A 21,520-nucleotide genomic window follows, 5' to 3' on the forward strand; every position below is an offset into this window, starting at 1 on the left:
ATTTAGAAATACAACAATGTTCAAAATCTGAACATTGAAAACTACTAAATAATGCTAGGAAAAAAGTCATAAATGGAGGAAGTTATCATGCTCATGGATCATAAGACTATTCAATATTGTTTAGATGGCAATTGATCTATATAGCTTTAATTCTGGTCAAAATCTTAGCAGCTTTTAAAAGAAGTAGGCAATTTGATTCAGAAATCTTTGACAGAAATGTAAAAAACCTAGATTTGGCAAAAACAATTTTTATAAAAACCTTAAAGAGTTCTACTACCCACCATATCATAAAACTTCAGTAATTAAAACAGTTTGATGTTAGCATAATAATAATATAAAAAGAGTATCAAGTGCAGAAATAAACCCTTGTAATATGGTTACCTTATTTTCAACAAAAGCACTTACATAATTCAAGGGAAAAAGCCTTCTCAACAAATGATACCGGGGTAATTGGATCGCACATGCAAATTGGAATGGTGAGCTACCAAGGCAGTCCTAAATGACTAAAATCCCAAACAGGGACACCACCACAGGTATGGAACAACAGGGATTCCCATTTAGTGGTTGGGTTTTAGGCCTATTTCTATATACTCTATTCTGTATCATTGATCTACATCCCAATCTCTGTGCCATTTTCTACACTGCCTTGATTACTGTGGCTTATAATAAGCCTCTAAATCAGGAATTGTCTGATATTCAATTTTGTTCTTCCAAAAGCTCCTGAAGTATTCTAGGTTCTTTGTCTTTGCATATAAATTTTAGAACCAGTGTGCTAATTTCTATTTGAAAAAGCCTTCTGGAATTTTTATTAGGATTGTTATGACACAGGTCAATTTTGGGAGAACTAACGTTGAGTATTCTAGTCCATAGTCCTGATATATCTTTCTATTCATTTATTGTCATCTTTATGCATTTTTTACTCTGATCTTACACATTTTTTTATTGTCCAACTGTCGACATTTTTCATGCCTGGAAAATGGTATTGCTAGTTAATTCTGATTTCAATTGTTCTTTGCTAATATACACAACTATGAGCTCTGATAGCATTCCTTAGATTTTTCCAGGTATACGACATGTCACCTGAGAATGTTTTTCTTCCATTCCAATTGTATGGCTTTAACTTCTTTTTCTTCCTGCATTGACCAGTGTCATAATATCTAGTACAATGCTGGAAAGAAGTAGTGATAGCGGACCATCTTGCTTTGTTCTTTGTTGTAGGGAATATTCTTTTTTTTTTTTTCCATTATGCTGCTTTCTTGGTAGAAACTATAAAGTCACATTAATTCCTATTAATTCCTTCTATATTTTTCTGATAATTTTAAATCATGAATGGATGTTGGAATTTGTGAAATACTTTTAACAAAAATTTATATTCTTATACTGATATATTATTTTCTGAATATTAAATCCACTTCATATTACTGAAAACGACCTAAACTGGGCTTGGCTAAACTATCCTTACTACCTATTGCTGGATTCAATTTACTAATTTTTGTTGAGGATTTTGTGTATATTCAGTAAATGAATTGATCTGTAATTTTCTTTCCTTGCCATGTTTTTCTTTTTTCCTGAAGGTCAATGTTGGTCTCAAAAATTAAATGCTCTTCATTTTTAAATGTTCTGCCAATGATTACTTCTTAAATATTTGATAGAATTCACATTTAGGTCTAGAGTTTTCTTCAAGGAATGATTTTAAAACTACTAATTCAATGTCTTTAATTTCTCCTTTTGGTAATTGTCCCTTGAAGAATTTTTCCATTGTATTTAAGCCTCTAATTTGTTAAATATAGTTGTTCACAAAAAAATCTTTTAGAAATTGTTGGATACGTAATATTCCCTTTTCCATTCTAATGTTTTTGTTAAGTCTGCCCAGGACATCAATCTTACCATTCAAAGAACTAGCTCTTTGGTTTACACATGGCCTTGTGTTTGTCCACTTAGTACTTCACTGGCTTCAGCACACACTATTTCCCTTCCTTTCCCTGCTTATTTGGTTTTAATTTGTTCTTTATTTTTCTAGTTTCCTAAGATGTAATCTTCATGATTTCGTACCTTTCTTCTTTTTAAATATAGCTCTTAAAGCTATAAATTTGTAACACTGAGCTATATTCTACAAAACTTAGCATGTTACTTTCATTTTCATTCAAATATTTTCAAAATTTTAGATTTTTTTGCCCTATACTCATGAGTTATTTAAAAGTATGTTGTTATATTTCCAAACATTTGGGAATTTTTCTGGGTCTTTCTAGCATCAATCCCTAGTTTAATTCTGTTGTGGTCAGAAGACATATGCACAATTTCTATTATTTTACATTTTCAAGACTTGTTTTAAAGCCTAGTATATAATATGTCATTTTGAGGGTTCCATGTACACTCAAAAAGAAAATCTATATTCTTTTTTTGTTGTTGGATGCAATGTCCTGTAAGTGTAAATTAAGTCAAGTTAGGTGGTCATTTTTGTTCAAGTATTCTATATCCTTAATGATTTTTGTATGCTAAACAAGGGTTGAAATTTTCAAATCTAATTGTAGATTTTTCCACTTCTCTATTCAGTGAGGCTAGTGTTTGCTTTGTTATTTTTGTACTCTATTAAGAAGCCAACAAACACACTTTAATCACAATGTGCCATTTTTTCCTTGTGTGCAAAAATATGAGAAAGATGGAATTAAGACCTGTAAGTATACAAGATAATGCTCTGATGGGCAGAAAAAATGGAAAAGCAAAAATAAGAATATGCAGACAATTTTCAAATGTTAAGAGCTTGCTCATGTGTTTTTAAAATAAAAGTTGGTAAGCAGCAGAACTATTCATTCTAATGCATGCATACATTTTAAAATGTAACTGATTTTAATATTAATATTTATAAATTGGGAATCACACCCTGTGCGACTGTTTAAATTTATGATGAACTTCAAATGGAAGAAGCAAAGCCTAAAGCCCACAGTACTGTCCTCACTTATGCATATTTATAGCCTTTTCCTCCCCTCTTCCCATTTTTCCTCCCCTACTCTTCCTTGGATTCTCTCCCTAATAAATAAATTGTGCACTCAAGACAGGTCAGGTTTCTGGTTCCTCTTTAGGGGGCAAAGACAGCAGGTACCAAAAGTAGACTCGAGACTCTCCAAACTCCCTTTGGAGAAGTCAGTATTTTAATTAACATGCATGATCCTTTTCTCCAAGTCTCTCCACCTAGTCTAATTATCTTCCTTTCTTTAGCCTCTTTGGCTTCTTACACTGTCACTGGGAAATGTTCATGCTTCCATTAGCCTACAGACTGATTTTGTTAGTTCTGTATCCATTCCCAGCCTCTGAACTGGGACACCCAGAATACCCAAATTCAAATTTATTAATAAGAGTTTCTAGGTACTTAATTCTCAAAGTAAGATTCTAAGTTAGGTATTATTCCCATTTTATGAACAGGAAAACCAAAGCTCAGAGATCACACTACTAGTAAATCTCCAGCGAACATCCGAGGACAAGCTTGCAAAAAAGTTCAAGCCTATTTCACTCTATGAAAGGATTATTCACTGATATGCCTCTTCCATAGCTTGGCACAACACAGCATCCCACAGGAAGGCTCAGCAAAGCACTGAAACTCATACGAAGAGTCCCTGAAGCTCGAAAGAATGCCACTTAACAGAGACACAGACAAGGGAGAATGTTCCAAAACAGGTAGTTTATATGAAGTCAAGAGATGGAAATAAGAATAGTCAATCTAACAGTGAGGGTCTATTTACCTGAACTTGAGAGCTGGCTAGGTAAACTGCAAAAGATCCAGACTACATGGATTGAAGATTATTTGCAATAGGGCATCACTAAAGGCTGCCAGAAGCTGAAATAACAAGACTAGCTACAGCATACATGCTAGAAAAAGAACATGAACTTGAATTAGCAAAAGGTTTGAATCCTGAAGCTGCCACTTAAATCTTACTCTAGAAAAGTTTCAAAACCTCAGCATCCTCATTTAGGAAATGAGGATTTTTACTTATCTTAATGAAATAAATAATTAAATTAGAAATTGCCCATAATATGCATAATACCTGGCACAGAATAGGCACCCATTAAGTGTTACTCCTCTAGACTGGGAGAGACATAAGTGTTACTCCTCTAGTCTGGGAGAGACAAATTTGATGAATTAGAATGAAGACAAAGTTAGAGGCCAGGAGCAATACCTCTGTGACATGAAAAATGGTGGCTCCCAGTGGGGTTGAGGAGGAAGATAGCATCATCCATTTGGAGGAATCACCACATTTGGTGAAGAAATGAATATGAGCGACAACTCAGCACCTCAAGCCTGGACTCTTATTAGGACAATGTTATTAACACAGACAGGGACATTGGCAGGAGACACAGTTTATTAGAGGGAAATGGTATGTATGCTTCATTTTAAACATGTGAAATATGCCCATGAGAGGAAGTCAGTGAAAATTAGTGTTAAGAAAAGGGGCTTTACCTGAAATGATAATAACCACATTCCTTTAAGGAAAAAGTACATTACTCTGAAAATATGAAAATAAGTCAGTAGAACCATAAACAAGTATGTAGTAGTACAAATTATATTTATCAGTAACATCCTAAGAGGCATCCCTCCCAACACAGGCTCATTGTACTGTTTGAATGGCAAACAAAACATCATCTTTTTAAGAAACACCTTTTCTAGTTTATTGCTTGTATTTAAATATACATAGTGATTTTTTTTTAAGTAAGGCTAAAAGGAAAAAAACAAATCTCATCTGACGCTTCTCACAATGGATTTGCTTCTGGTTCTCCAAAACTAATTTACTCGCAAAGGCTCAGACCACTAGTTGCTAAAAGGCTACATCCAATTGTTGATACACTCTACAGTAGTAAATGGCTATATGTGCATTCAATTAATATTTAAAGATTTAAATTTTAAAAAACAGATTTCTAATTAATATGCACAGAGCAAACCTTTTAGTAATCTAACAAGGGAATTTCCAATTTGCTGGTTGCTAAAAAAGTGATATAGGATACAGGCTTAGTATTCCTTATCATCAATGCTTGGAACCAGAAACGTTTTTGGATTTTCTCAGATTTTGGAATATTTGCATTTGCATCATTACACATCTTGGGATAGGACCCAATCTAAACATGTGCTTCATTTATATTTCATATATACTTAATACACATAACCTGAAGGTAATTTTATACAGTATTTTTAGTGAGCCTGCATTTTAACTGTGACCAGCCACATGAGACCAGTCATGAAATTTTCCACTCGCAACATCCTGTCATCACTCAAAAAGTTTTGGAACTTGGAGCATTTCAGAATTTTGGGTTAGGGAAGCTGAACCTGAACAAGAACAAACATACATTAACTTAAGCACATTCACCAAGGACTGGGCAGATGATGTGACTGAGTGCAGAGGTCTTCTGTGTAGTGACAGAAACCTAGGCAATACCACAAGGCATGGTACTAGGCTACTGCTCCATTTCTGAAAAAAAAGAAGATAGAGGCTCAATGTCTAGAATTAAGCCCCAAAAGGAAAAATATGAGAGCCATTATTTTTAAACACATATGAAAGATATGGTATCAATTTTGAAATATAGACATTAGCAAATTTACTCCACACATTGAATATAGGCACTAGTTTTTCCACTTTAATATGTAAATTTAAGCAACTATCCCACAACATGACCTCGGCTAAAGCTTTTAATATTTCAGTAAAATCTTTGACAAAATGAATTATCACAAGTAAATGCACAAGACTACACTTTATATCTCTTGATCTTTGGCACATTTGTCAAGTTGGAGAATCTCAAAAGGCAATAAAAATTTCTGTTTTGCATATTCTTTTAATCTTTACATCAAAATATAAGGCCGCAAAAAGGCAAGCTGAAATTTTAGGATATGTGGAACAGTTTTAATAAAGAGTTTTACATACAGTACCTTACATATAGAACAGTGTGTTTGCAAATTTAAATAATATCTGAATGTACAGTGGCATGTATTCTTATCAAAGATAAATTCAAGTTCACTGTCTATCAGTTCTAAAATACATTTATACAGATCGCTAGAACTGATAAACAGAATGAGGCATAAAATATTCAAGTGTTATATGTCATCAAAAGCCTCCTCTTAACAGTCTTTTTCCCCTTTTAAAAAAATTTCAAAACCTGTACATACATTTTTAATTTTTAAAAACAGTCTGTTAAAAGGTAACATTTCATGTTAACCACCAATTCGTATAGTCTATAGTAATAAAACTAGATATGTGTGATATAAATATGTGTCGATTATGTACATATGTACGTTGAGTGTTTGTTTAAAACAAGCATACACACTTACGCACACCTGCGTACGTAGCACTGGGGGCGCATACAACTCACAGGACTGGCGGACAGTAGGACCTAGGCTCAAAATCCAGCAAGAGCTAACACAGCAACTTAGTTGCCTTTGGTTTCAGAAATCTGTCCATCTGCAATCAAAGCTAAAAGTTTTGAGTGCGCATATATTTTTTAAAAATAAAATTCATCTTCAGAAATGAAGCTTTTCCAGTATTCCACTACTAGCAGTTAAAAAAATCCACAGCCACAAATTATTTTGATATTTTTGTCACTCCTCATCCCAGCTGAGGTTATTTATAATTTTTTTTTTTCTGAAGGCAAACACCAAGCTTACCCAGAATCAAACTGTACGCTGAAGCCTGAATACTGCCATTCAACTATCTATATGGCATATTATAGCACATGTGGTCTACAGGTTTAGGATGGACTGATGGCATTATGTAAGACTTAGGGTGGAAGAACTCACGCAATAGAAACTATCCTCTTTCCAGCAGTATCATCAATATTTGGCACATCAGACCCTTCTGCAAGCCAGTTTGTTTTCAATGAGCTTAATGCCTGAAATAAATTCCAATTATTTGGTGTTTGTTTTTTAAATACATTCATAATGAAGTAAGAATTCCACAATTGTTTTCCCAAAAAGTGAGACTTCCACTGTCAGTTTTCTGATTAAGGACATTCATCACCCAAGAAACAGCTCATGATCCTATGAAAGTTTAAATAACCTAAATTTCCATGCAGCTGGATCCAACTGCTGAGATGGAAGTTCTTAGAGCAACCAACCTTGTAGAACTCTCCAGAATTTAAATTTCCTTTACAATTTTGTTTTTAGCCAATGCTAGTTTATAAACATGGATCTTTCTACTAAAAACTACAGAAACACACCACATTCTACAGGTATCTTGAGCTTCATGTAATCAACTATTCAAAATCCTGCCAATTCGTTTCCCTTAGTATAGATTATATTCTACTTCACTGATCCTTGGCATATAAAATATTATCATCTGCAGCTTGCTCATATTCCTTGATAAAGCTGTTCTTCATTTTCCTCTCCAAGGTACCATCTTATTGACATCACAAATCAATAAATGACCAAACATGCATGACTCAGCCTTTTAACTATCCACATTAGCAATCCTGTGGATAATAAAAATGATTCCACTGAAGAGAGCCACATTATTTTCATGAAGTGTTACTGTTGTCATACAGAGCAAAGAGTAGCTATTTGTTGTACTTTGCCCATGTCAATCAGGAGCTGTTTTATGTGGCGTTTAAGTTGGGGAAGTCTTGCAAGAGGATCTGGTGGCTCCAACTCCCCTGTGAAATCAAGCCAGCTTTCCAGAACTAAAAAGGAGAAGAGAACAAACAAATTTAAATGGTATCTGGAAGAACAGTCAGAAAACTGGATAATCAGAAGGTTAGAAGGGTAACTGAGTCAAGTGCTACAGACCCTGCCTTCAGAAGGCCTGCCCGATCCAGCCAGTTCTACTGTTCATTTCTGCACCCAAGAGTTCCATCCCCCTGGATGGAACCTCTCTGTTATTTAAGGTGACACATCACCCGCCCAACTCCACTCCACCCTGGGATGAAGCCCAATATCTTTGCAGGCTAGGCAGGTGCTCCACCACTGAGCAACATCCCTGTCCCAATTGCTCTCTTTACATACATATAAACTAACTTCATTTTCAGTGTTTCCTTTTACTCTCTTCTGTAACAGGAAAAGATAGTTCCCTGTTTCTGTTCAACCTTTCTACTAATTTACATTAAAGTCATTTCTAGTTTATCCTCCTTTTTGACAAAGGGAAAGAGGTGGCAATTTCTCAGTTAACCACCTCTTTACCACCACTATTTCTTGAAATTAAAAAAAAAAAAATCAAAGTATATGAAAGTTCCAGGTAGAATGCAATTAATTACATTATTCATTTTTTATTATTTTCCTTTGAAAATCTATCCCCCAAATATGGAATATGTCAAAATGCATTTATTTTCTTCAAAAATCTACCAAAACATTAACCCTACAATCAGCTTAAAATCACATGGAAGATGCTCCTTCAATGGTGTCCATTTCATTTTTATTTTCTTAGGGGAAGAGAAGGCACTAAGAGTTGCAATTTGGCACAATGGCAAGGTCCTGCCTGCTTCTACAGAGCCAAGTCACGGGGAGGCAGAGTGCAACCTGCAAGTTAGGAGGAGAAAGGAACAGAGAGCACAGAAGGAGGCTGCCTTGGTAATCTGGCAAGCCAACTTTTCCTAGTTTCTTAAATACAAAATGGGGATAATATCTTTCTTGCCTACTTTACAGGGCTCCTGTTTGATGATAAAATTAAAAAATAGAAGAGGAAACTATTTTAAAATTCATATGCAAACTTAAGGTTTACCTACTTGACCTTGTAGGAGTTTCTGTTAATTCTACTTAAATAACACTTGCCTAAGTGAAAATAAATATTAAAATGTTTCCCCCTCATATTTCAAATATGCTTAAATTCTATATGCTGACAGCCAAAGAAAACATAGTTTAATAAAACTAAAAAATATTCCACAAGAGTTCTATTCTGAGCCCAGAAGAAAATATTTAATAAATATTCATCTTACCACAAAAAAGAAAACCACTAAGATAATAAGATAATAAATACCCAGTCATAACGTCTAGAGCCTAAAAAATTCTACATATGATAAATAGTGTAAAGGAAACACTGAAACTGCCATTAGTATGGAAAACAGCTCTAGTTTTCATCCTGTAAATTAAAAAAAAAACAACTTTGAATAGCTTCTTCATAATAGCAATAAACATGCCATGAAATTGTATTTAGGTCTTTGTTAAATTACCATCAACTTCTTTTTCTATTAAGTCCATCCTGCTGGTGACTTCATTCTGCACATTTTCTATGTGTGTGAGTAGATTGAGCTGCCACTGAAGGTGTGAGTCTCCTGGGTCTTCGTTGCCCTTTTTATCATTATACACAAATGCCTTATTCCCTGCAGCTGAATTCTTCTCCAAAGGACCATTGGAAAATACAAAACAAAATAAAACATACAGAGCTGGATGAAATGCAATGTCAAAAAGGAAAAGGCACAATAAAAACCTCATCACCCACAATGATCTTTGAAATCTGATCTGCCTCCTAGGATGTCTGTAAAGTAAAGGCAGGCACATAATCAAAGTACATCTGGTGTTCTTAGGAGTGGATGTGCTTCTACATATGTGCCTCACAACACCTAGCACAGTGCTATGCAGGGGAGGACTCAATAAAATGTGCTGAGCTCATTCTATTCCATAATTAGAATGACTAGTTAATATGGACTCGATTCTTCCTCAATTAATTTCAAATGGTGATAATAGTGAAACGAGGGCAAAGTAATATGAAAAAAATCAAGGAAATTGTCAAAGACCAGCAAAAGTCTAGTCACCTACAGACTGAACTTTACTGTCACAGTTACATCAATGAAATGGAGGAAAGGTAAAAATTTTCTAAAAACTCCAGAGTAGAAACTGTTTAACACATACACACAACATTTCAATGTGGATTTGCTAGAGATAACTTATTTCACAAAAGGAGTATTAATTTCACAAAATAATTTACCAGAAATTTCATGAAGTGTAAGCCTTCCAAATTAATTACTATTTGATAAGGAAGATAGAATAATCTCTTCTGAACAAATTTTAAAGTGACTTTGCTAATTGAAAAATCAATAAAAAAATGAAAGCACAACATCTTGAAGATAATACAAATGAACAGGAAATAAGCTTATAGATATTCAGTGTGTATACAGCCATTAAAATGGGACTGACAGACTTCTAAGTGTCATGTTTAATCTATCCCACACAAAAATAAACAAAAATTACTACACACATATGCACTTTCATGTTCTGTCACACATTTTCATTTGGAAATGTGGCTCATTAGTTTTGGGAGGTATATAATTGTGTTTATAAAACTGAAATTTTTGTTAGGCTAACAGTTTTATTGAATTACAACAATTCTGAATCAGGGCATAATTAAATATTTAAATGAACAGTGTTTTTCTATAAAGTAACCGAGTAATCATAAACTTTGAAATACAGGCAAAACCTGGGAACTCAGTATGTTTTTATAAAGTTTTCCTTTGTTATTCCAGCATCGTATCCATACACAGACAAATGGACCAATTTTACCTTTTCTGGCATTCCATGCTCTTTTGCTGAGTATTGTAAATGGTGTTTATCTCCTGTGTGGAATTCCTGTTCTTCTTCAAAACTGCTGACATCATCATCATCTGAGCTCCCAGGGTCTGCAAGAGACTTGCAGTCCTGACCAAAACTGGGTGGTTTTTGATAGCTATGCTCACTTGTTATGTAAGTTCCTTCCACTTTTAGGGGCAGACGAGGTGGTTCTTTATGGTTCTGTACATATTTCTTTTCTTCTAGATTAACTGTGTCTTGGACTGTTGGTTTTTTCTCCACTCCAGCCATTCCCTGATTATGGTCTTTTCGCTTCCCAGAACAAGCCCAGAGATGAAGGTCAGGATGATGTTTATTCCTTAAAACAATGTTGGAGAAAAAAAGCAATTCAGGAAAAAAAAATCTAGCAACAAGTTAAAAGACCATAATAAATTTCAGGACTAGGTAAGGAGGATGTCAGGGCTCAGGACAAGAGTATTCTTTAAGTTAACTTACTCTAGAATTTCATCTAAAATTTGAATTTGAATTCTCTTGACCATTAAAGTTATCAGTTGATATATGCATCTTTTTCTATTGATTTTTATTGCAATTTTTTCATTGCATGATATGAATACCCTTATGTGAGCACATTTTAAAACCTTTAATCAAAAGGTGATAACTGTTCATGACAAAAAAATTCCAACTATAAATGTATGCAAAGTAAAAATCTCTCCTTCTTAGAAATCATAAATAACTGATTTTTTCAATATACATAACATTATTTTTTAAATAGATAAGCTTCACTTTTTCTTTTGACACAACTGGGACTCATATGATTTTGCCTTTTTTCTCCATAATACATTATGGGCATCTTGCCACATCAGAGCACAGGTTTGCCTTACTTTTATTTGCTCTAGGTTTGCCTTACTTTTATTTACTCTAGTGACTGAAGATTACCTCCTACAAGTTTAGTCTAGTCAACTATTCTCCCACTAATAGATGGGTATGGATTTCTGTGTATGTGTGTTTGCACATAATGAGAATATTTTGGTCAGATAAATTTCTAGAAATGGAACTGATGAATGGCATATATTTTTATTCTAGGTATTGTCCAACTGGCCTCCAAAGCAATTGTACCTATTTACTCCCCATTACTATCCATGACAGCATCCCCTTAACCCCTCCTTACTGAAGAAAGGAGCATGATACTATCAGTTAATTCCATAATAGTTAAAATGGTGGGGTAAGTAAAACAGGACTCCAGTCATAGAAACGTAAGAGAAAGAAGGCTATGTGGGAGGCATAACCCTTCTAAAAGGTTAAAAATTGATTGCAAATTAGTAACTTCCAAATGACACAAAAAGTCAAATAAGTTTTCTTCTAATAATATTCCATATGTTGTTTCTAAAAATATAAATCTTATCTTTTGTATCTTGAAAATTTAATATTCGTTAAATAGTAAAAAATCCCATAGAAGAAAAAAAGCTGGCTTTGTAGTTCAATAGTTCAATGGACAGAATCCTCCTGTGCCCACTGAGAACATGGGCAATGATGTAATCACTTTGCAAGCCATTCTCATTTACAGGTGAGATTTATTTCCCAGGCTTACTATAATAATTCAATGAAAGATCACATGAAAGTGATTTATTCTGGCATGAAGTACTTACAATAAATAATAAATAATAATATTATCAGAAATGTTACCATAAAGAGGGCTTATGGGCATATGAGGCAGAAATGGTCCAGCTAAAATCCTTAGCATAATTTTGAATGTGGTGAAACTCTCACTGAAACCAAGAAGGAAGAAAACTAGATTTTTTAAAAAGGCCTAATCCATAACTTTCTCCTTCAAGACTCAGTATTCACATGGTTTTAAATAAAGAAATCTTTATTCAGGTTCACGACACACAATTGTAACAAATTTCACTTGTTACTATTTACCCTTTACACTCTGCACTAGGGATAAAATGATAAGATATTTAGGGGATTCAGACATAAAAAAAAAATCAAGCACATCAAAGTCCATGACACCAGTATGCAGTTTTCTAAGAAAGGAGTGATCAGCTCTCATTGGGCAAGTAATCATGAAAAGGCACCTACTAGGGAGACTAACGGCAGGAAGTTATTCTGGGGGTACAAGGCCTACATCTATAAGAAAGAATGCTTCCATCTGGGCACAGTGGTGCCCCTCTGTAATCCCAGCAACTGGGGAGGGTGAGGCAGGAGAACAGCAAATTTAAGGCCAGCCTAGGCAACTTAGTGTGATGACCCTATCTCAAAAAAACAAACAAAAAATAAGGGCTGGAGGGGTGTAGTGGTAAAATGCTTTTGGGTTTAATCCCTAGTACTACAATAAGAAAAAAAAAAAGAAAGAAAGAAAACAAAAGAATGCTTCATTCAGGGGTTATGGTTTGGTGTAGCTGGGACACTAGGGCAAAACACTTGGGAGAAGAAAGATGGGGTGACACATTATGTCACATAAGGGACTCAGAGCACACGTTGGACAGCTGACTCCTCACTATGAGAAAGAAGGACACTATGCTATCAAGAAACAAGATCCTTCTTATCTTTAAGCTCACACTGGCAAAGTATGAAGGAAGGACTGAAGACTGCAAGCCTAGAGCCACAGGGAACTGCAATACACTAAACGTTCACATGAAATACAACAGGTAGTACCAGCGAGGAGAGAGAATGGCCGAACCATGAGATGCTCAGAAGTCATAAGGGAAGGATGCAGGAGACCCAGGAACTGGGAGAGAAGAAGGGAGAAGGGCAAGTCTAATTGAAGAAAATCTTGTGAATATCCAGTGAAACAACAGTCTGTTTTTATATGAAATATGAATTTTGTGTTTTTAACGGATTCTGGTCAGAAATTAGGAAGGACTGAACACAGGCCTTGAAGAACACTCTAATCTATCACTTAACAGCAGTTCAGTCTTTTCTTTAAGTGACAACTGACTAAGACTAAATATTGTTGCACAGCAGAGGTGGATTCTAGGATCTGTCAGGTTCCTCTAGCTGGTGCAATAAGCTCTAAGGTAATTACAGATTCATAAAATAAAATCTATTTTACCTCAAGAACATTCCTGAAGGATACAAAACACAGGGTTCACTAATGAAGGTTTTGAAGTCCACACCTTAATTCTGTGCACACAGCGAGCACAAGCAACAGTAGGCCTGGATTCAAACTGACTGATAAACTAGATGCTGTATGGTCCTTGAACTACGCTTGCCTCCTCTATGACAAAAGGCAGTAGTAGCAGTCATCCAAAGGATTATTAAACTTTCCTGATTTTTAAAAAGTAGAGTTTATTTAAATATTTATTCTCTCTTCCAAACTGCTACTGGATGCAAAGACCACCTGCATCTGTTTTGCTTGTTTATTTTTTTAAATTTATGATTAACTTATTTTTCTCTTTTTTCTGATTTCTGTTCAAATGGACACTGAAGTGTGACCCTCCCTCTCCACCCCTCACTTACTTTAGTATTCCGATCTTCAGCTGTAACCCGTGTAGTACTTCTGTTACACCATAGACATCAGCAAGCAGATGATGTGTGGAAACTATCTTTTTGGCATTGAGATGAGAATAATTTTCTTTTAAAAATGATAACCCACACATTCTCCCATTATTCAACCAATCCTTATCATAACGATACTTTGCACTCCACCTCTGACCTGCAGATGAAGTTGACATTAAAGTCACAAAGGATTCCACTGACCCAATCTCCCTTCAGCTGCTAACCCTCATGTTATGCATTAGCAAGGCAAGCTGTGGAATTAAGACTGGATTCAAAGCCCAGGAAGACAGCATGATGCTGGGAGAACCCCTGCACATCTCTGGTGTTCCATAGAGGACTCAGAAATCTCATTAAGGATGTAGTCAGTAACAGATGACACCTGTGAAGGGAACCCTGAGTGCACTGAAATTTTATGTATCAGTCATATGTCCTCTAAAATGGATAACAGGGCTGGAGAGAAACTATAGGGGATCTCTCTCTCGCTAATCTCTGTTTTTAAGTGGCTGTAACAAAGAATTCTAGGTGAGCAAACAGGGACCCCTGCTCCATGTCCATGATTTCATAGTGTCCTCTAGCCTTAATGTTAATACAAATCAGATCCTGTTACAATTAGACATTCATGTGTCTGTGCCTCCTCCTCCACTGCGAGACAGCTGAGAGCACGGCCTGAATCATTCATTTGACCACAATGTTTGGCAAATAGAAGGTATACAAAAAAGGTTACTAAACACATGAGTATGAAATGTCTCACTGATACAGGTCTCAATCATTCTCTTGCTTCTTACCATGGCTTTTTCTTTTTGGTAGGCATGGGAACAATTCATCTGCCTTTTAATGAGAATACATAGTTATTTTTTGCCACTGGGGCTGAAACTATATTCAGTATGAAGAACTTGCTACCTGAAGACCCTCCTGACATAGAGAAAGGCATGAAGTAGAACGCACAATAGACTAGGAGTCAAAAAGCTCAGGTGTCCCCTCAGTCTGCCATATTTAGTGCTATTCCTTTGTATAATGCAATCGTCTGTGCTATGGTTGCTCCAAAGAAAAAGGTGATCACAGGCAGTGACCTGAGATCTCATCTACTCTACAATGAGCTGAATATACATATTCAGAAATGTATAGAGACTAGAAACTTCTTCAAAACTTTCCAGGAGGAGTACCCATGAAGACTACAGTCCATTCAAACACCATAAATAAGCCTCACTAAAAACAACACATAGGAATAGACAAAAGCTAGTTTTCCAAGAAAAGTCTTTCATGATAGTATGTCTAAGCAGTTAATACAAAACTCAAACTATAACAAACAGTGGGAAAATATTCTTAATTTTTTTATACAGAAGCAAAGTCTATCTGACCAAGAAGCAGTGGTGCCATATGCAGTGGACATACTCTAGAATGTGAGCAGCTGATCGGGCACCTTGTACTGAGCACAGTGAAGCAGCCTTACCAGGTGGGTCTCGGCAGATGTAGCAGATGTACTGCTCCGGGATGCTCTCCTCCAGGAGCCCCATGCACACGCTGTGCTGCCAGCACAGGCACTCTTCACACTGCCAGAGAACAGAGGAGACTTAGTGCTGACAGCAAAGGCACCCTTGAAGTCAATATCATGCCACCTCTTCAGAAGCTGGTTTGCTTTCTTGACACAAAAAATTCAATCCTCATTCATTATAACAAAAGGAAGTCATGAAATCAAGGCTGATTTTATTTTTGGATCTATTAAAATAGATTTTGATAAATTATATAAATAATAAAAATGTCAGAATTTTCCTCATCTGTTTCCCACTTACTTTTAGGCAATCACACATGTAAAACTTTTTCTTTTTTTTGCAAGGTAGTGGGGACGGGATTGATTGAACCCAAGGCCTTGCAGGTGCCAGGCAAGCTCTCTACCACTGAGAGACATCCCTAGCACAAAAGTATCTAACTAAAGTGCAGAATATTTTTAAAGCAAATTTGCAACAGTGCCTGTAGCCTCTCAAAGTACTGCTTGTGTAGGAGAAATAAAGAGTATAAATATAAAATTAGTTCTCTTATTTGAGAATACCATTGAAAAAGGAAAGAAGAAGAGATTACACTTGCTTTATTCTGGTAACTAACCTCTCCAAATCTTCCACATCACCACAAAATATGGGTTATGCTTCTCTTTTTTCTTATAGGTATCTTTCCTACACGGAGAGGTTACTAACCCTTGCAGAAGAGTTTTCCTTTCTGCTGAGAGTACTGAAAACTTAACACTTCCAATTCCACTCACTGGAGGGTAACTATATACTGTCAATTATTAAGCACCACGGACTCAGACCAGTAGAAAATGGCTACTGTGGTCCAACATTCAATGTGAGGCTTATCCACTACAATGCTTTGAAGAGTTTCAGCTTGAAACTGAGAAATACTGTAGCTAAGGGTCAGTATCTCTAAAATAAGGAAACTGGCTATTTTATTTGATGAAAAGATTTCCTAGTCATTACTACTGGCATTTAAAAAATGACAATACCTTAGGGACCTGTATCTCCAATGAGATGGTTGGTAAAAAGGGAAGGCCTTCTGATGCACCTAGGGGGATTCTGCAAAATTCTTACTGCAGAGAAGAGAGGTGAATCACCTACCTGAATCATGAAGCCATTCTCCTCATCCATTTCACAAATACATCGCACAATTTCATTCAGAGCATCATCTTCATCCTGAGATTCCTCAAAATTGGTTGAGTCAAAATCTTGATTGTACTCATCCCCACTCAGAAGTAAACTCTCTGTTGAAGAATCATCTAGGAATTCCACATCTGATAAGTCTAGAAGATATTTAAAAAAATGTTTATTCAGCACAATTTTTCCATTTTTATGTTATTTTTCAGAAAAAAAGGAGCTCTGAGAAGTGAATAAAAGCTATTAAGTATTTATATAAGGAGCAAATAGATGTGAATAAAGTACTTCTCTATGGACAAAGAAACATTACTTTTGGAGAATGGGTAATTTTGACTGTTTCCCATCCTATGCACACACTGTTCTAAATAACAGTAAGTATCCCCTAGTATTGATGCTTACAGAGAACATGGCTAAGGTTGGTATTAATATGTTAAATTTGTATAGATTCCACATACTTCCCTTTTGATCCAATGTTTTCATGAACATTAACCCTTTTTTGGTTGTAAAAAGGACAGGTTTTATTATTTGTACCACCGAGATAAGCAACTTCGAAGATGTGAAAGAGCTTGCCCACCTGTGGTCTAATAATAATACTATTAATACTATCAGTAGCACTACTGTTGCACTTGATACACACAAGACCCTATCTTGAGCACTTTAAACACAAGTGCATAACTTGAAGGAGTAGTGCAGCCAGGTGGTGATAAAGCCAACTTAAGATGGACTACTTGATCCTAAGGCCTGTGTTCTTTTTCATTTCACCAGGATTTCTTCAGTTAGGATCAGGAGTTCCCCAAGGAATGTTTTAAAAATATAATTTCATTTTAATAGAATTCTTTAATAATTATTAAGTATATTCCAGGTACTAGATTATATGAACTATCATGCCACACAACTTGATTTAAATGGCAGGCTTCAGGTTTGTGTTTGTAATAATATAGATGCCAAAACCTATCATTTTGTTCAGGCTATTGAGAAAAAAAAAATCAAGCTAAACATAAGGGACTCTATTTATAACACCATAAGGGAAAGAAATGACGACTTGACACTGAAGGTTTTATGATACTATAGTTAGCTGGAGAAAAGTTGGGAATTAAGTCCTCACAAGGCACTTGTTAGACCTTAACCCTGCTGCTGGGCCTTTCCAAAATGGAGCCCACTCAGCTGGGCTCTTGGACAGACACTCCTTAGTACCACACCTACCCTTTCCCTAGTCATACCGTGTTCTTTATTCCTTCACTAGCGTATCATTCATCTCCCCTTTCTAGAACGTCAAAATCCATGAAAGCAAGAATAAGCAAAGCATTGTTCACTGGAAGGTGGCCACATTCTGTTAAATTATTAAGCACCACGGACCTGGACCAGTAGGAGAAGTGCTGCTGCAGTCCAATCTTCAATGTAGGTTTACTCACTGTTATGACCCTGAGGAGTTTCAAACTTGAAGGCTTCAAACAAAATACCCTAGCAAAGTGAGAGTGACCTTCAAATAAGAAAATTAAGCTAGGCCTGATATGTACTGTAGTCAAAAATCAATATAGAGAGAAAATGTTCTTTTCAGACTAAATCGGACTAGATGGAAGTTGGATGGATTCAAACTATAAAAACTCATCCTATTTTTGTTTTAAATATTTCACATACTCAGCACACATGAAGCCCTGGGTTCAATTATCAACAATGAAAAAAGTAAAAAATAAAAGATTTCCTGTGATGTAGTGCTTCTTCTATCAGCTTCTAATCTTACTTATTTTTATCCTGATTCAATATTTTTGAATGTTCTACGTTTTTATTTATTTAAGTTAATATTTTATAGAAATATAAATATTTTATTTGAGGTCCCAGGAACATTCTGGAGAAAATCAAGTCAATAGAAATGAGGTAATGGTAGAGAAATACCTGAAAGCATTCAAGAATCCAGAAGTAAAGAAATGAGACAGGAAAAATCATTCTAATATGAATAATATGAACAGTTTTAAGACTCTAGAGAAAAATTTCATTCATCCATAATCCTGTGGGCTTAAATCCAAAACTAGTATTTTCTCTCAGGTTTTCCTAAATATAAATTCAAGTTTCCAAATGGATAAGCAGTTTCAAATACTACTGTAGTATATAGATGGTATTAAATGGATGGCAATCATAATACAATAAAAACTAAGTTTAAAACTATATCACTGAAAGGAATTAGTGTGGAACTTACATATACTTGAATGGTCATCAGTTCTTTTTGGTGTCAGCATGTAAATTTAACAAATTGACCAGAAAATCCAGTTTGAATAACTAACTCCTAAGCATTAAACGTACGTTTGGTTGAATTCTGGAAGCCAAGTAAATGGGTTGAAAACTGAGTTGAAAGTTGTATAAGAAAAGCGAATAAAAGTTCCTCTTACACTTACATGGGGGAGGGGGCGTGGGGACAATGGTGCCAACTGAGTGGCCACAAGGACACCAGTTTCCTTTGAACTGCTACCCCTTGAACTATTATTGCTGGTTCACAAGATAGTATTCTCAAAGTATGGTTCCCAGACTGGCAACATTATCATCACCTGGGCACTTGTTATTAATCAGAAATTCTTTTTTTTTTTCCTTTTTCTTTTTTTGGTACCAGGGATTGAACCCAGGGGTACATTACTAGTGAGTCATATCCCCAGCCCTTTTTATTTTTTGAGACAAGTCTTCATTAAGTTGTTTAGAGCCTCATCACATTCCTGAGGCTGGTCAACCTCCCAAGCTACTGGGATTACATGTGAGCACCACCATGCCCAGCATTAATCAGAAATTCTGAGAAAAGGCTCAGAAAATGTGTCTTCCAAATGGCTGTGATGTGTACTCATGTTTGCAAACCTGCTTCTATTAAACACCACTTTTCTTCCTCCTAGCCCAGTGCTCAATTATACAGAAGGCAGGGTAGAATTAAGGGTGCATACATTTGACTGTTTATACCCTTTTCTTCAATATTCTTGTCTGGCACTATTGCTAGCCTGATATAAACTCCTATTCTCCAACACTCTCTAGCAAGACACCATCTTCAAATCTTGATGGCTCATGGTATGGGTGTTCCTATGTGATTTCTAAACCCTGCCCAGAAACTATATTTTGGCAGGATCCTCCCAGAAATCTCATTTAATTGTGGTAGGACCCAGGATCAGAGTACAACAATGATTATTATGTACACCTGGGTGTTCAGAACCATTGGACCCAATACAAAGAAAGTGACTTGTGCTTGTTGGCAAAAGGCAGAGGGGCAGGGAGATCATTTTTCTTAATCCTTTTCCTAATGTCTTAAAAGTGCTGTGTGCTTATTTCATAGTAAAGGGAAGAATATGCTCTTCTCCACAGTGAGCCAGGAAGGAGTAAGGCCTGGAAGAGAGCCAGCAGTAACAGTGCAAAAGAAAACCAAACCTAGTATCTACCATCTAGGGCACGGAGAAGGGTTAAGGAAGCAAGCTCACCAACAAGGATTCCTGGGCTATATCAAAAATGAAGCCTCTGTCTTATTTACCTCTCATCCAGATTTTGGTCCCTACTGTGCCTCAGCTCTACTGTGAAGCCACTGCCCGCAGTGTCTAGATGTAGGAAAGTCTCTCCTCCTACTGCTTTAGGATTAGAAGGAGTTGTAGGAGTCCTCATCACCTTCCACTATCAGGAGCAGACTTGGAGGAGGATCTGAAAATTCCAAATCTAGTGCTCTTTTCACACTGATGGGGCCTAATTTCTGACTGTGCACAAATCCCTGACCTGAGCACAGTCCCACATCCCACAGATCTAAAGTACATTTTAAAAATTATGCTAAATATCTGGTAGAAAAAACATTATCTCTGGAGCTAATGAAGACCTCAGTTCAAGTTTTAATCCTAACACTGATCAAACATAAAATTACCATAAGCCTTTGCTTGTTTTATTTATAAAATGTGGATAACAATACTGCTTTCTAAGTTAGTAGAAAAGAATATGGATATATATGTAAAAGCACCAATAGAAGGACTATATATAGTAGACACTGGTATTAGTTGCTTGATTCTCTTTTTCACCACGAAGTAGAAAAGCCAGTTTTACTTTATACAAATTAAAATACAGCTCATATTTCTAATATTGCGATTTTCCTATTAGTTTATGTAATAACTTTTTCAATATTCTTAATTTCACAGTTAGGAATGTAGTCTTTTTTTAACCATTACATAGTTACACATACTTTCACCACTAAGATCAACGGACAGAATTGCCCTGGGGTACTGATAGGTTGTAGTTTTCTCCGTAAACATGCTTCGCGGAGCCAGAGAACTCCCAGAAGATCGAGTTAGTGGAGAAGAGCACCTTTCCAAAAATTCTAGGGAACTGTCTTCATAGTCTGAATAGTCTGCAACATAAGATACACAAAGACATATTAATAAAGTATCAAGTAATCAAGAAAGGTCACTACAAAAATCATAAGGAAGTCATGTTTCAGGGTATGTAAAACAATCACACTACCACCTCCTCTCATCTGAGAACAGCTAGCTAATGATGCATCTGACCAGGAAATCAGTACACCCCATGCAGCACACTCAGCAGGGATCCCCAGGTTCTAACTGGCACCAGAGTAAACTCTTGTCAGGTGGTCCAGACACGAAAAATGATTATTTCTGTTATGCTCCATTATAATCATAGCTATGTGTGTGGTAAAATATGCAAAATGAAATTATTCTTTTTCTTTTTTTGCAGTTTTGTTAAGAGGTTCTCCTAATGTCTAACACAGTATTATAGTGATAATTTGATCAATAAATGTTTCAAGCAAAAAGCCTCTGAAAGAAATCAACTGGTCCTGGAAAAGCTCTGTCAAAGCTGTGTTCTTCTCAGCTTGGGATGAATCTTGTAGATGTACACAAGGGGAAAGAGCCCCATGCAGTCTGAGGGAATGAGAGTGTGATTCTAGGCACTG

The 21,520-nt window shown here is 35.9% G+C and overlaps 1 protein-coding gene across 14 annotated transcripts in view; it reads right to left on the reverse strand.

Annotated features, from left to right (window-relative positions):
- Positions 1–4,337: 4,337 nt before the first annotated feature.
- The window catches only part of Phf20l1 (PHD finger protein 20 like 1), a 71,397-nt gene continuing 54,214 nt past the window's right edge, over positions 4,338–21,520 (reverse strand). For 9 of the 14 annotated variants that reach the window (XM_058580876.1, XM_058580880.1, XM_058580878.1 and 6 more), the window contains 7 exons: positions 20,795–20,959; positions 16,573–16,754; positions 15,417–15,516; positions 13,928–14,123; positions 10,463–10,826; positions 9,136–9,301; positions 4,338–7,653 (listed from right to left, as the gene is read on the reverse strand). In XM_058580876.1, the coding sequence (XP_058436859.1) occupies positions 7,511–7,653; positions 9,136–9,301; positions 10,463–10,826; positions 13,928–14,123; positions 15,417–15,516; positions 16,573–16,754; positions 20,795–20,959 (1,316 nt within the window). In that variant the 3' untranslated portion in view covers positions 4,338–7,510. The remainder of the gene's footprint in view (positions 7,654–9,135; positions 9,302–10,462; positions 10,827–13,927; positions 14,124–15,416; positions 15,517–16,572; positions 16,755–20,794; positions 20,960–21,520) is intronic. The other 5 variants (XM_046448920.2, XM_058580879.1, XM_058580877.1 and 2 more) reach the window with 1 other exon arrangement.

This window comes from Marmota monax, unplaced genomic scaffold (genome assembly GCF_021218885.2).
Source record: "Marmota monax isolate L192 unplaced genomic scaffold, Marmota_monax_Labrador192_F-V1.1 WCK01_AAM20220418_F8-fsc00073, whole genome shotgun sequence".
In the NCBI taxonomy this organism is placed as follows: domain Eukaryota; kingdom Metazoa; phylum Chordata; class Mammalia; order Rodentia; family Sciuridae; genus Marmota; species Marmota monax.